We start from the raw sequence: 15,825 nt of genomic DNA, 5'->3' as shown, positions 1-15,825 counted from the left end.
GGTTCACTCAGTTGGACCATACATGTGACCTTACACACACTAGATATTGTTGCTGTGGATTTGATCTTTTACTTTCCTTTCATGTTGTTTTCTTCCCTTTTGGTTTTATTTGCCTTTGTGTTCTTCCTTTCTAATTGACAAGTCAGCTGTGGTCAGCTCTTTCTTCCTTTTCTGCTCCATCAAGGCAAGTCACACCCGTGGCAGTGGAGACAGGAGTGAGAAGTCACTGTGACTGGTCAGACACTTTTACTCAGCATGAATGTATACCGGTTCATTTCCTTCCTGGCATCACAGCCTGCTGTCTAGAAAAACGTGCAGGAGAGAATTCAGTGGTTAGGACAGTTTGCTCTCTTCAACCCACTTTACTGCAGAAAAAGCCCCAAGTGTCCTGGAATGAGTTGAGGCCTTGCCGCACCTCTCAGAGTCCACAGAGCCCAGATGTGTGGTGCTGGCCTTTCTCCCAGCCCTATTCCTGTGCTGTGAGGATCGTTCTTTTCTATTGATTGTCAGCTGCATTGAACGTGTCCGTGAAATCTATCCTGAGGCTGGCTTTTCCTTGTAACAGCATGTGGTCACGTCTGGAATTGTGGGTCAGGGTCTGAGTCACTCACTGTTGCTGTAGCTGTGAAGGGGTTTCTTCTCTCTGAGCCTGAATTTTATCAGCAGTGAGTTGTGCCTTGAGGTGTACAGGAGAATTCCACAGAGAGTTCCTATAGGCTTCCTGCCCTGGCCACCCACTTCCTGTGTCCCCCTGTGGGTCTCAACAGGTCCCCCAGGCATGGCTGATGAAACATATCTGTGTAAGTAGTTCCAAGTATGACTGATGTGTGAGCAGTCGTGTAGAATGAACTGTATGTAGAAATATTCAGAAATCTCTAATCCATCTGTTTTTCAAGGGAAGGCATTTGTCATATTCAAAATTTTGTTTTCTTAAGTTGTAAAGCAATATAGTTTTCCTACTGAAATATTCTGGACTTTAAACAATGGCTATTGTCAAGATGCTTTTCAGGCAGAATTTTAAAAGTTATAGTATGACTATTAGAAGGTCATATGAGCATCTAGATTATGACATTTTTAGCTTGATAATCTGTTTAGAACAAAGCTAAGATTTGTAAATGTAAGTTCTGTGTGATCTTACATGGGACAGGCTTTCTACTTGGGTAGCAAGCAGGGTCTCCCCGCTGCACTGTCCCATGTGCTTATGTGCTTGCTCATCGAAAGACTCCAGAGACCCTGGGGCAGATCAGTCACGAGGGTTGTCACACCTGGGGTACTGCAAGATGAATGAGCATTCCTTGGTTGTGCTTTATGTCACATAACAGAGAAGCCAGGTTTATGCCTTCTTTGCCATAATACCTTTAGGCTACAGTTAATGTGGTTTGTCCGTGCAGTAGTGGGTACCTGCTCGATGGTGGCTATACGGTCTTATCGTCACAGAGTTTATAATTAATTATGAAAACAGACAATAATTACAAATAGTCACAAAGTGATACGAACCATAAAGGAAACAGCAATGAAAGTAGCAGGGATGGAGGGGTGGGGGCTGGTCAGGGAAGACTGCACTAAGATGACTTTGCATCTAAGATCTTCAGGAAGAGGCGTCATGTATGAAAACTTGAGTCTGCCATGAAGTGGTAGGGGTAGCAATCCAACAGAGCGTGGAAGATAATTGTAATCGGTATACCTGACAAAGAACTTGTATCCAGAACAGGTAATGACTTCCTGTAAGTCTGTAAGGAGAATCATGTAGAAAATATGAAGAATATTTGAACAGGCACACCACAATGATGTCACCCATGGAGACAGAGGTGCTTATCTTCATCATTATCAGAGACGTGCACGTCAGAATTGCTGAGGGTCACTGCCTTCCCTTGCAGATGCTAACATGAGAATGACCGAAAGTACTAAGTGTGCCACGGACGGGCACCTGGGCTCTCCTGCAGGGCTGGATTGGACCCTGTCGTGGGGTTCTCCTATGACGGGATGCGTACAGCAAGAAGTCTGAACCAGCACTGTGAGCGAAAGCCACCAGACATGAAAAGTGTACAGTTGTATGATTCCATTTATATGGTATTCAAAACCAGGTAAAGGCATCTTTGCTGCAGTTGGAAATCAGAATAACATTGTCCTTGAGGAAGGAAGTCACTGGAGTGGACCAAGGAAGGGCTGCAGCGTGTCAGCCCTGCATCCCTGGTTGCTTCTGTGGTGTGTTCCGTGCCTGGGCACGTGTTACGCTGTTCACTGGGACTAGTGCATTTTTTGTAGCCATATTATACTGAAATGTTTAAAATGTTTAAAAATGTTTAAAATTGTTTAAAACAATTTTAAAGCATGTTTAAACATGTTTAAAATTACAAAAAAAAATTACAAAAAAAATACAAGTAATAATCATAGCTCTTTATAAAACTTGTAAGTATCCGAGTAATTGGTTGTAAAATTTCACTGCATAAATGTCACGGACATTTTTCTGAAAAAGTACATGAGCAGGTCTGTGTATACCACATCCTGCATTACTTCAGAGTTGCTAGCCTCTCTTCTCCATGTCTTAGAATACTCAGTCTGGACGTGTGTGTGACAAGGTTCTTCACCCTCTGTTGCCCTATTTCACAGGCTGTGGCACACTTACCACATAATGAGTTTAGTGATTCGTGTCCTGACTGGTATATAATCAGTGAATAATTGACTACGATTCATTTCCTGAACCTTTCACCCGTATAGTAGCTATTTTTCTCTTTGATTTTAAACAGAACTACTGATCACTGCTGTTAGAATACTTCCATTTTTTGGGATGCTTCCTCCTCATCACTAGTGTTTCCTCTAGTTTTGTAAAATTGTAGCCTGAAATCAATCATATGAGTAGCAAACATGGACAGAGCAGTGGTTTCTCTGAGTCCTTACTGAAGACTGGGAGCCTGGACGTGGAGTGATGGCAGCTGGGCTACCCCCATTTCATGTGGGGGCACCCTGGGTGTCCCATCCTGCTGTCCCATTCCATGACTGGGATCGAGGAGCTGCAGAAAGGCTCTAAGATACCACAATGTGGACACAATTCTTGGCTTAAGATGGGACAGTCTTCTAATCACTCCTTTCTGCAGGGTTTTGGGTTTTTTTTTGTTTGTGTGGGGGTTTTTGATAGTAGAGCTAAAATGTGAATTGGAAGATAGGATTAGCGGGTCTTAAAATCTCTCCATCTGTCAAGTGGATCAGTCAGGAAAGGCAAGCCAGTGGACAGCTCTGTGCTGGCATGCGTGCGTTCGGCACTGGTTGTAGGGTATGCTTTGGCGTGGTGCCTGCAGGAGAGGGATGAGTGAAGGGCGAGTGCCCGGAGGCGCCCTGGCTGCCTCACAGCTGTACTGTCCTGTCTGCGGGGGTTGCAGCACACGCTTGGGGCCTGGTCCCTGTTCAGGCCCCTCCAGGCTCCCTGCTTCCTCCAGAACAATGCTTGCCCGGCACTGCAGTAAACTGTCTTACGTTGTGGTCTATAATGCATAAATGAATAAAGAATTCATGAAATAATACCATTCATACCACATTCACTGCATTCCGTTCCATTTCAGTGTTTACAAAATGCTGGTTAAACCCACTAAATTGTTTTCCCAGGCTGCTAATGGGTCAAACCCACAGTTTTTAGAAAATACTGATTGAAATACCTCATTCTGGTCCTTTACGTACTCCCTTATCTTCCCATCTCTTTTCCCCACCCTGTTTTTACTACTATACCAAATAAAGCCATCCCCAAATAAGGTTCAGTTAAGTCCCTGTTGTCTGAGCTCACACACCCATTCCCTCTCCCTGGGCCTGGAAGGTGCCCTCTGCCCTGACTCCGCCTTGTGTCTCACCTAAGCCTTAGCTCCCTACCGTGCCCTTCGCACAAGCAGGCTGGACGCCCTGTGCGTTGTCACTTGACATGGAATACCTTACATGAATTTATAAATTATGCCTAATGTGATTCAGGTAACATTTAATCTTCTACTGCCTGATAATATTCCAAGATTACTGAGCTCCTTAAAAGCAAGGCTGCATTTGTGTCTTTTGTACCCCGTGGCATTGGCACACCCTAGACCATCTTTAAGCTGAGTAGTTGGCATAGGTTAGTTGCTGGATGTTTTCTTTTCCACAGTAAATGGTTATCACCTACCCGTTTGGAGTAGGTAGAGAGTGCTCCTGTGTAGGGTTCTCTGTGGAGATAGTTTGTCGAGGGGGGTGAGATCATTAGTAAAGCACCAAGGTGTCCTCGAGTCTGTAACATGGGTCCTTGTTATCATGAGCATGGGTGAAAAGTGGTCAACACTAACAGTAATCGTGTTTATTTTTTGTTCAGCCATATCAGTGGGAACAAAATTGGCTGGGAGAAGACAGGAAGCCACTCGGAGCCTCAAGCGCGGGGAGACCCAGGAGACCAAACAAAGGTAGTAGGTCCACACCTTTTAGTCTCTCAAGTTCTGGCTCTTTCAGCATGTGGTGGTAGGGACTGTTTGAAAGTAAAACGTTCTCTCTCTCTTTAAGCATGTTATTAAATACAAGTAATGCAGACATTGGCAGGGGTTGAGAAAAGGGAATCACAGACATTGGCTGGGGTAAGGGGGACCCACAGATATGGTGGGGGCAGGAGAAGGAGTGATCCCAGGGCCCTGCCACTTGCCTGCTCTCTTTGCACAGGGCAGGGTGGGGGCCCGGTGGAAATCCACCCCTGTCTGCTGCCTATGTAGTCTGGTCAAGCACTTAGAGCCTTCCAGAGCTCTGCTCTTACAGGGTCTTTGTTGGGATTGAGAAAGCACCTGGGATGTATACAGTAAAAATGAAAATAAACTATAATTCCATTTCTCCCTGTTTTCTGATTCTACCTGTTAATAGTGATCTTTAGAAATATCTTTTTAACTGCAGAGCCACGTCTGTCCCCATATACCATCACTCAGATGAACAGGTCTCTGGTTGGAAGAGCTTGTTTATGTACAAGGGCAAAATACCAGAAATCCATTTAAAACTCTGAAATACTCTCACTGTTGAATGATAATATTATCCTATAAAGCTTCGTGGATGCCTACTGTTTACAGAACACTTTCTAATTTTCAGTGGATTATGTCTGTGTTCTGTAGAACGGGGAGTACAGAAAATACTTGTGAATTATCCATGAGTTATTCTTAAGACCCATTTTGGCACTTTGTGTTTTAAAAGATAAAATTAAGCTCTTAATTACATTGCATTGTAAAGAATACACATATTTTTTAAAAAACAGAAAAATGTATTAGGTTGGTGCAAAAGTAATTGCAGTTTAAAAGGATAAAAATAATTGCAAAAACCACAATTACTTTTGCACCAACCTAATATATTCTCTAGGGTGGCACAAAATCAGGCAATAACCAATATTATTTCCAACATTTATTGTGAGAAGGGAAAAAAAAAACGTTTATTGTGCAAATAATTTCTCTTGGTAAACAATTCAGACTTTGCTAAAGTTTATAAAGAGAAAACTTCCCTTCCCTCGGTCCCACTGCCTTGAGGCAATCCATCACAGGTGGTTGTTGGGTGTACACTCTCGTTCCTGTTCTTATACCTACTACATTCCTTTTTTTGGCAGTTGGTTGTTACAGAGTGGATATTTTTCACCTAATGCTATACCAAGCACAGATTTCTGTGTCACTATATATAGATATGACTCATTATTTCTAATGGAATTAGCTTGGGGTTTTTTGCTTTAATTTTTGATAAACTGCTTCCTGTGTGTGATTATTTGGGACGTTATAATGACCAAAGAGAATGTCTGAGTTTGGGTTTTTGTTTATTCTTTAGATACCATAACTGGTATCTAAAGAGCGGGCCTGAATCAGGCCTAGATTTGAGTCCTAGCCCCACAAGTTACTGGTCATGTAACCATGGGCAAATGACATGCCCTCTCCGAGCATTAGTTTCCTCATCTGTAGAGAGGACGATGCCTACTTGGTTTTAGGCAGGGTAGGGTCTCCAAGGAAAGTGAAAACACAGGAATTGGCTACATGGGGTTAACTGACACAGAAAGCCACTGTTAACCCCCTAGACCCCCCCCAGGGAGGAGCTGCAGTCCTCCAGCTTCCCGTCCCCCAACACAAGCTCATGTGGGCATCCACTCCTGTCCAAGTGGGAGTGGTGGGTCAGTGTTCCTTCGGCCTTGGTGAAGGTGTTCATTGTGTCTCTTCTGGACAGACAGCGTGACATGAATCCATTTTCCTTCTTGCCCATTGCTCTATAGGCAGAAGGTTCGTCCATTGCCTCTTCAGGCAGCCAGCTCGCTGAAGGAAAGGGGAGCCAGATCGGCACTGTCCAGCCAATTCCGTGCCTCCTGTCCATGCCCACCAGGAACCACATGGACATTACCACCCCACCCCTGCCCCCTGTCGCGCCTGAGGTGCTGAGAGTGGCCGAGCACCGGCACAAGAAGGGGCTGATGTACCCGTACATCTTCCATGTCCTGACGAAGGTATGCACAGTGGTCACTCTGGGGGTGCAGGGCCGCCTGCTTCTTTAGAACTGTTTTTCTATCTTACAAACTGTTTGCAACAAAATTCATTTTCCCCTTTCTAAATGTTGAGAAAAAATGATGAAAATTTATACCTGTAAATACAATAAAAAAAGAACTTGGGAGAAGTCTCATTTTCCCCTTCAGTGTAGTATAAAATATTTTTTAACTTCTAATTAATGACACATCAAATTATTTTCTGACTTGTAATTTTATTCTCTTCATTTCTAATTTCAAAATTTCCTACACCACATTTGTGCTGTAATGTCAGGTTTAATTCTAATGTCACATACAGTATCTGTCCTAGAAATGACCCCTTGTGAGTGGCTGAGCGCTTTGTGTATTTTGATTTGTCATTACCTCGCTGAGTGCAATTTTTGTGGCACTTAAAGCCAAAAATGCAATATAGGATTTGTAGCATCATAGAGCATGTAATTTATCTTTTTACACAGTGTCCTAATTTCATGTTATTAGTCTTATTAAATGTATGTTTAAATAATTATACAGTGTGGCATTAACTGGTCTTGAATCTTGGTGTCTTAAATGGATCTATGTGTATTTAAATTCCCTCAATGAGTTGTAGTCCTTATGTTGGTATTTGTTATCACAGACCCACAGTTTAACAAGTTACTTTGGGGACCAGATTTCTCATGCAGAATTGGTTTATTACTGTATATTTTATATATATGTTCTCATCAGTTAACATGTTCTCATCAGTATCTATATCACCATATATAACCAGACTCTTTTCTTTCTATTTCCTGCAATCCATATGTGGTCTGTAAAATGGCGGCAGTGAATGCACAAGTCACTCCCGTTCCACAGCACCCCCAGCTGGACTTCATCCATTAACTGACCAATCTGAACATTGCTTACTTTTATAAATGAAAAGACATGAAGAATATTTAGACCAGTACTGTTTATTCAGCTCCTTTGATTTATTTTTAAATTGTAATTGCCTCCGAATCTCATCTGTTATCTGATATGGGTATGCATGTATGGTATCACTTTTCGGATTATGATTGTTAAGGTAAACATTTTATTTTTCAGGTTCAACATAAATTATAAGAGTAAGTGAAAAGTTAAGTGTTGCTGGAAAAGGATTTTGCTAAGTTTAAAGAAACCTAGGTTTTGGGAAGATTTCCCCCTTTCCCCGTGGGGCTGTTTGGGGTGTCAAGTTCCTGGGTCCCCACTCTTTCTGCCCTGCCACGTTGATGGGTCTGAATCAGACGGTCAGTTAGATCAGTCTAGTGCTGTAAGCTGCTTATCATCATTACTCACTGATTTCAAGGGTGAATAAATATTGATAAAATCACTATGCTTGAGAAAAGTAAACCTGACGGTCTTTTCAGACTTTAAAATGCCACCTAAAATTTTTCAGTGTATTAGGGAAAAGTTTAGACTGTAAGGCCTGCTGCTTCCTGTGAGATGAGCAGCTCTGGTGTCATATTGTCCCTGAGACATTTGCAGTGAGGTGAACCTTCGTAGGAATGCAGAGAGTTACCAAAACCTCATAATGAGGGAGTAAATACTCCCTAGGTGAGAACGTTAATTAATGAGTATAAAGGTACTAAGAATAAGGAGAAAGGCCAATTTTCAAATTAAATTGGTGTGAAAGAAACAGCAAATGTTATGAAATTATTATTAAAAGAGTATATACTATGGATAAATTTAATAGACATTGAAAGTCAAATATATTTCTATGTTGTGAATATACATAAACAAAATTCCTTGTAGAATCTCTGGAGATGTATCTTGATGCCATAAAATATCCAAGATAGGACCACAGGATTTTTGCAGATGGTCGCAGCAGTCGTTTGTCTCCTGGCAGCATGGTTCTCTGCCACAGTGAAGCCCCTGCCATGCTGGCCTCAGACCCAAACCAGAACAGGGCTCCCTTCGTTTTCTGTCCCTCGTGGCTGTCACAACCTCTCATTCAGTGAGACAAGTCTTTCGAATTGGTACACTGGGGTGGAGGCCTGATACATGCCGAAAACTACACAAATAAGTAACACCGAAGAGAGTTCTCTTAGCTAGGTCATTTTGTGGTAATATTTTATGGACAAGCTTGGTAAAGAGAATTTGACCATTTTATATTCAGGATACTTGTTTCTTGGATTTCATATAGGTCATTGAAAATTATGAATTTCATTACATATGACTCAAAATTTGCAAGTTCTCAGCATTTTCTAATCTATTTGTTGTCTGGTGTTATTTGCCTAGATTGTTTCAAAGACTTTGGGATCATATATGTGGTTTTTTTTTTTGTCGTTGTTCTTGGTTCAAGATTAAAAATAAAACAATGTCGGTTTTATTTCGACTCTTTGAGCATATGTTTGACTACAACCTGCTCTATAAACTCTCCCTAAACATCTTCATATAGGCAAGTTGTTAAGCAGTTGATTTGGAATAGAATTGCAATGTCATTTACTGGAGATACAGTGTATTTCTTTGAGTTTATTGTAAATTCAACATGAAAAATGTGCAATATTATTCTGCTTTCTTCCATGCAAAGGGTGAAATCAAAATTGCTGTTTCTATTGAAGATGAAGCCAGCAAAGACCTGCCTCCTGCCGCCCTGCTCTATAGGCCAGTTCGTCAGTATGTTTACGGAGTCCTGTTTAGCTTGGCAGAAAGCAGAAAGAAAACTGAGAGACTTGCTTTTAGAAAGAACAGACTTCCACCAGAATGTATGTACTGTAAGATCCATTGTTTGTTTTCCTCGGTACCTTGTAATCTCTTGTGCATTTTGTCAAGCATTAGAAGGATCGTGACTGAGATCACCCTGAGCCCCCGGAAAGGAGGTAGGCTGCATCTGGGCTCTTAGGAAAGGACAGCCTCGGCCTTTCTCCTCCCTAACACCCAGCGCTGATGGTCATTCGATAAAATGATAAAACTGTAGGTTTATGCGTTAAACTGACCTGCACATGGCCCTGGTGATCACCGCGCTGCTGTGCTCAGCACGTCGCAGTTAGGGTAACGGCAGTGGGTGCTCTCCTGGAGCCAGTGTTCCTGGGAGGGCCCGCCAGCTTTCCACTTGCCGCTTCTGTGTGGCTCGTGTGTTGCTGCAAAGGGACACGTGTAATGGTTTCCTTCAGAAACCCCAGCTGGCCGATGCGGGGGTGAAAGGGGGAAGTGGAAATACAGAAAATATTGTTTGAAATGTTGAGGTCAAAGCACTTTTCATCTTCTAGTGGGCCAGTGTATTTTGGGAAAACTGCGCTTTTCTGTTGTAGGTAATTTTATCTACTAATGTAGGGAATGTAAAAGTCACTACCGTGTTTCCCCAAAAATAAGACCTAGCTGGATCATCAGCTCTACTGGTCTTTTGGAGCAAAAATTATAGTAAAATAAGACCGGGTCTTATATAATATCATATAATATAAGACTGGGTCTTATATTAATTTTTGTTCCAAAAGACGCATTGGAGCTGATGGTCCGGCGGTCTTATTTTTGGGGAAACACGGTATATATTTAGTAAGGAATATAAAAAGGTTTCCCAAAACATATAGTCTGAAATAAGAATATTATGAACCATTGAAATTGTAGATTACCATTACTTACTTTAAGATTACTTATTATTAACTAAGGGTATATAGTGACAGATCACCTGCATGGGGGTGGGGCGGAGCAGGCCTGGGAGATGGGTGAAGCTGACTGGCCCAGGGATGTGTCTGGGAGAGGACTTAACCTTTGTAACTAAACCAGAGAGATTCTAGGGACGCTAAACGCTCCGATCCATAGATTTGTCTTATATTTCCGATTACCGTAACAAAATTTTGATTTTGTAAGCCTTTAAAATGAAGCATCTGTCACTACCCTTGCTTGAGGACAGCTGTAGTGAGAGTGCGTTGAGATGTTTGTGTGACTGTAGCTGGAAAAGGTGGTGCCGGCCCTGCAGGCCTCCTCTGGCTGATACTCTGCTGCCTAGATCAGGCCCAGAGACGCCACGTGAACACTGAGTGTTGTCAGTGGGCACCTTTCAGAGGCCCAGTATGTTCCTGATGTGCGTGCGTATTCTCACTGCTTCCTCACACCGTGTGATTCATTTGCTCAGAAAAGAAGGACCTTTCTTAATTTTGCACAGGGTCGATCAGTTTTCCGTGCTGGCCCACCCGGGCTGCCCTGGCCTTGCAGCTGTGACCCTTTGGTTCTCTGCCGGCCCTGAATGGCCAAGGCCCTGTGGCCCCCTTGGTTCTCTGCTGGGCCTAGAATGTTGTGTGCTGCATGGTCCCCCATTTGGCCCCACTTCCTGCCATGTCCTCAATGCATTGACACCGTTTTGGGCTTTCATGGTGAAAGCTATTTTTTTTTCTTTTCTTGTTTTTTTTTTCTTTTTGGCTTGTGTGTCCACAAAACTTAGTTTTTTTATACAACAGACTCCTTAGGAGTTTTAAGTGATCATCACAGCCTGACACCCTCAGGTCCCAGGATGGGACAGCACCCCTTTACAGTGTTCACAGCTTCATAGAACAGGCTGAGTATGGCTGTTGTGCTCTATTCACACCCTCAGCAGTGGACAGTGTGCGTCCTTTTCATCTTCTTTGTCTTTGCTCCTCCAGTTCAGGGAATTCTGTGTTGCAGGTAAGCTGCAGGCACTCTGAGGAATTAAGAGTCTTGGTCTCTTCTGTCCTGCTACAGGTCTGCAGTTTTAAAACACTGTGGAATGCATAGTTGGCGATGTGCAGCACAATCACTCCTCGTCAGTTATTGTACCTGGTGGTGCAGGTGGTGCTAGCCTGGGAGAGGCTGTCCTGTTAGCAGACAGTAGAGGAAGCAAGGACAGTGGAGGGTATTTAAGTGGACCAGCATCCTCTGAGTGTAAGCAAGACAGAGGCACATTGTAGTGAAGAGCTGTGTGTAGACCACATGGCAGGGCCCAACACTGTCTCGCAGAAGTGCCAGGGCCGGCTTGCCGGTAGAAGGCCAGCTCTAACTGGGGCTAGAGGGTGTGGTGATGGAGTGATTAAAGAAGAAGGGAGAAGGGTGGTACGGTCGGGATGACTCAGATGGGCTCTGTGAGGCTCTGGATGGGGTGGGGGGAGGCACAAGGGGATACAAAGAAAAGGAGGAGGAAGACGCACCAGTATTCCTTGTCAGACATGGCTGAGGTGAGTGGGAGAAGGCCTTAGCTTCAGAGAGACCTCTGCAGACATCCTTTCCCCGTGCTTCCACTTCCCTCCCCACTCCTCTGACTTCTTTTTCAGGGCCGGAGATGGAGTTATTTGTTATTGTCGTGTTACTTTTGGCCAATGGGAAGTATTGAGTAGGGAGAGGAAGGTGACTTTATCAGAGAGAAGAGAAATCTGGAGGAGTGATGTTAGGGTTAAGGTGGGGGCGCATAGGGTCTGTATTCAGGCCACCTTTCTTGGTGAAGGCAAGAACTGGAATGAAGATATGTCATGGTTTGCTTTGGAAAAGGGAGACAAATGTTACTAAGGAAAAGGGCCTGTATTTAGGGGTGACACTGGAGTGGGGTGCTCGTCCACCATGGAGGAGGGCCAAGGCTATGAGTGGCCAAGTATAGTTAAACGTTTAATACTTCTTAAATGGTAAGTAGGATCTATGTCTGTTACTGCTGTGTGTCCCCCTCTTAGAGGAGTATCTAGCCGGCACAAAAACAGTAAATGACTAACTGATGTAGATAACTTGCCTTGCTGGAATGAGACCCAAAGTGTGGGTGTGTGGGAGTGTGCGTAGTTACCGAGGTTCTTCGAAAGGTCAGTGCTGAACACGTTGCAGTCTTTCCTGCTCGGGTGACTTATGAACATGGGGTTTGACTTTTCTGTAGGCACAGTGGAGCCATTGAAGGTTGGATAAGAGTGGTATTTCTGTTTAGAAAGATGGGGTGGTTAGGGACTGTGGCTGAACCGAAGCAAAGACAAAACCTTGAAATGGGAAAGAGTATGGTTCAGATGCCCACTGCCTAGAAAAGCTGAATTAGTCCCGGGACCTTAAATGTTACCTGGAGAAATGTATTATTAAAATGCTGTTATAAATAAAAATTTACCTCTGGATAGAAAGATGTGTAAATTTGACCTCTGAGTTTACAAATTGAGAGGCCCTAGTTAGCTCTGTAATTTTGGTGGGTGAGATTTACTTAAGTGGCTTTAGAATCTTGGTCTTGTGGGGAAGCTGATAAAATTGAACTTGTTTCATGCATTGGTTACGTTTATAATGGGAAAACCGCCTATGGAAAAGGTTCGTATGTGATAATCCACGTCTGCTGATGATCTCACTGACTGAAACACCAGGTCTCCGTAGGCTGAATTTTGTCTGATTCTTCTGTGATTGTTGAGCTTGAATGCTCTCAACTTGCTCAGAGCAAACCTGTGTGAGAAATCAGCATGTGCACCGAGCGACTTGACGTGCTCGTTGGCAGTGCACTAGGATTACTTCCTGGGACCCTTCATTAGATTCCGGCTGGCTCTGAGCACTAACTGATTACGCCATGGGTTTAGGTGTCCATGCCTGGAACGTATAAGTAACTATACATTTTATGTTCTTAAGGAGAAAATGCTGTAGCTTCTTGACACTGCATGAGATGGGAAAATGGCAGTTTCTGGTCATGCTGAAAAGAGACTGACCTTGAACAGTTTGGTTTCTCAGGAGTTCTTGGCTGACAAGATTTGAAAGATGAGTCTGTTGAAATCTTCTTTTACCTACGATTGTGCTTAGAGCACATGCAGATGAAATGAAATCAGTGGCACATTGCAGGAGACTCACAAACCACGTGGAAGTACCCCGTGAGGGCCTTGGGAGAGGCTTGTTCCTCAGATGCCTGCTGGCTTTGCCGTCCACTTGGTTGGTGTGGTAACCAGAACCACACTATATGGCTCTCAGTAAACCCACCCCCTCAAATGGGTGATGAATGTGAGGGTGTTGATGTAACACGGCTTCAGAATACTACCGTGTTTTCCCGAGAATGAGACCTAGCCGGACAGTCAGCTCTAATGCGTCTTTTGCAGCAAAAATGATAAGACCCGGTCTTATGCTACAGTAAAATAAGACCGGGCCTCATATTAATTTCAGCTCCAAAAGACGCCTTACAGCTGATTGTCCGGTTAGGTCTTATTTTCGGGGAAACATGGTATATGTGCAGATGCGTATTCCTGGAGTCGTCCCTGTGACAATCAGCAGTTTCCCAAGAGGGCTTTGTTGTCAGAGAGAACTATTGAAGTCTGAAGGCTTGTGTAAAAGTATTTCACTCTCACTAGATTTAAGACATGTATCCTTTTGGAAATCTAGTCTTTTGATTAAGGTATATGATAAATTGACCATTATCTGCAATGAATTTTTGTATGATTTACAAGTTCCAATTTTAAAGTCATTATTTGGTTAAAGTAGGATATCTACAGTCAGGTCCTTAAGTTAATTACAGCCTATGAAAGTCATACTGAATGACATACTGGCAGTTTATTTTCTATTGTTCTCTGTCTCTCCCTAGGTTTTATGATTTTGCTTGTAAGAAACACTTGAGAATACTACTTGTTTATGATGGCAGTATGCTACTGAAGTCACTGTTATAGAGTCTCACATCCCACCACTGGGGCCAGCAGAAAACTGTTGACCCTGAACAAACGGATTCTCCCAGATGTGCTGGGTGGTGGCAGCGGCAGCTTCTGTGGGGACGTGGGACCAGGTTGCTGTCTATGTAGCTGCTAGAATAAAGGCTGGACTTGGAGACAGGCACCTGGGTCTCCGCCAGCCCTGGCCTGGAGGTGTACTCCTGCCCTGGAGGCGGCTCTGGCCTTTGCTTCCCTGGGCACTGGGGTTCCCTGTGTGCTCCCCATGGGTAAATGGGAGAAGCCGGAAGAAGGATCCGGTTCTAAAAAGACAACAGGACAATGAGTTGCCTCAGCTATAAAAATTCAGGGAGTAAAACTCAGTGATTTGCACATCATCCACTTAATAAAATTGACCTCTTTGTTTTCTATAACAAGACTGTTCAATATCTCAAAATTTAGTAAGTGAAAGAAACAGGCTTATAGAAAGTAGATTTTTCCTGGTCCAGTTTGCTTTAGCAATTCTGTTTGTGCCAAATAATTGTGACTACTATGAAAAGCATATTTATTCACTGTATTATATTCTATTGTAAAACAGAATAGCGTGACCAGTATTAGTGTGCTGTTTTAATATAAATGAAAATTGGTGATCATAAACATTTTCCCTATGACTTTATATATTCATCTGAATTTCTTTATTCTACAAAGCTTTCCAGGAGTAGCATTAGCAAACTGCCTTTTCCTCCCAGAACTCAGAGCGGTCAAGCTCAGAGCTGTAGGAAGGCAGCCTGGCTCCAAGGGCACTCTTGGATTAATGTGTACATCATAGTCCTTAAACGTCTGAGTTCATAATACACTAGGAATGACGTTGCTGAGGAAGTGGAAGAATCGAATAGTGTTTCCTATGTGTCTAAAACACTCTTCTTCCAAGTACCTGTGGCCTACTGTGGAATACGTATATTTTTATGGACAGAGGGCTCCCACCAGCTTCAGATATGAAAAGTGTAGGGAAAAATTCACAGCCTTTTACCTCTGAGAGTCATGGAGAGTGTGCGTGCAGATGTGTTTGCATAAGGACATGGAGAGCCGGCTGGCCCCTGCCTACTCATAGGCTGCTCAGAAGTTAACTGGCAGTTTTCCCAGGAGGAGGAAAGAGCAGCCATCATTGCACCCATATTTCTGTTTCTGCCATGATGTGAAGGAACTGGAGTTTTGTTTTTATTTCTTTGTGGGTTTTTCCCCCCGTAACCCCTGGGAACCCCTGGGAAGCTCAGCAAGTAATAGAATAGCTCCTCCCCAAATAGACACACACAGCCATGTGTGCATGTACGCGCAGACACGGCCATGTGTGCACACACAGACAACTCCTAGTTGGCCGCAGTCTTGGAGGTCATCCGTCTCCATCCTTTTCTCACCTGTCACCACATGGCGTGCGTGCCACAACTCTCACTCCTTAGCCCCCAGCAGGCACTGGTGTTGCTCACAGCGCCCTGGCACTGAGCTTAGAGACATATTTCCTGTGGCACTAAGCAGCCACTTCCAGTCAGCTGGAATTGGCTTGCAAAATGAAGTATGTTCATTTTTCTTGGTCTGGGATAGACCCCAAAATCAGCATTATAATAGATTTCCAAGGTAGAAGATGATTCATGTCTGGTGGAAAACACTGGGTTTTTACTGACAGCTTAAGTATAAAAGTGTTTTATGTCCTGAAATTGTGTTTGCAAGAGGTACCTTCTGTAAAGAACGTGCATTATAAATTTAGCCTCTGGTAGCAAGAGCAGTGCCCTGGAGTTGTTGCCAATGCAAAAATTCATTTTGGTATAAGGT

At 43.4% G+C, this 15,825-nt stretch overlaps 1 protein-coding gene across 3 annotated transcripts in view; it reads left to right on the top strand.

Annotated features, from left to right (window-relative positions):
- FAM120A (family with sequence similarity 120 member A) overlaps positions 1–15,825 on the top strand; it is a 103,194-nt gene that overhangs the window by 57,817 nt on the left and 29,552 nt on the right. For all 3 annotated transcript variants that reach the window (XM_081066536.1, XM_081066535.1, XM_081066534.1), the window contains exons 8-10: positions 4,322–4,409; positions 6,227–6,454; positions 9,009–9,183. In XM_081066536.1, the coding sequence (XP_080922662.1) occupies positions 4,322–4,409; positions 6,227–6,454; positions 9,009–9,183 (491 nt within the window). The remainder of the gene's footprint in view (positions 1–4,321; positions 4,410–6,226; positions 6,455–9,008; positions 9,184–15,825) is intronic.

Source organism: Rhinolophus hipposideros (assembly GCF_964194185.1).
Source record: "Rhinolophus hipposideros genome assembly, chromosome: 11".
NCBI lineage: Eukaryota > Metazoa > Chordata > Mammalia > Chiroptera > Rhinolophidae > Rhinolophus > Rhinolophus hipposideros.
The sequence above is the reverse complement of the archived record's forward strand: the minus strand, read 5'-3'. Positions and strand labels throughout refer to the sequence as shown.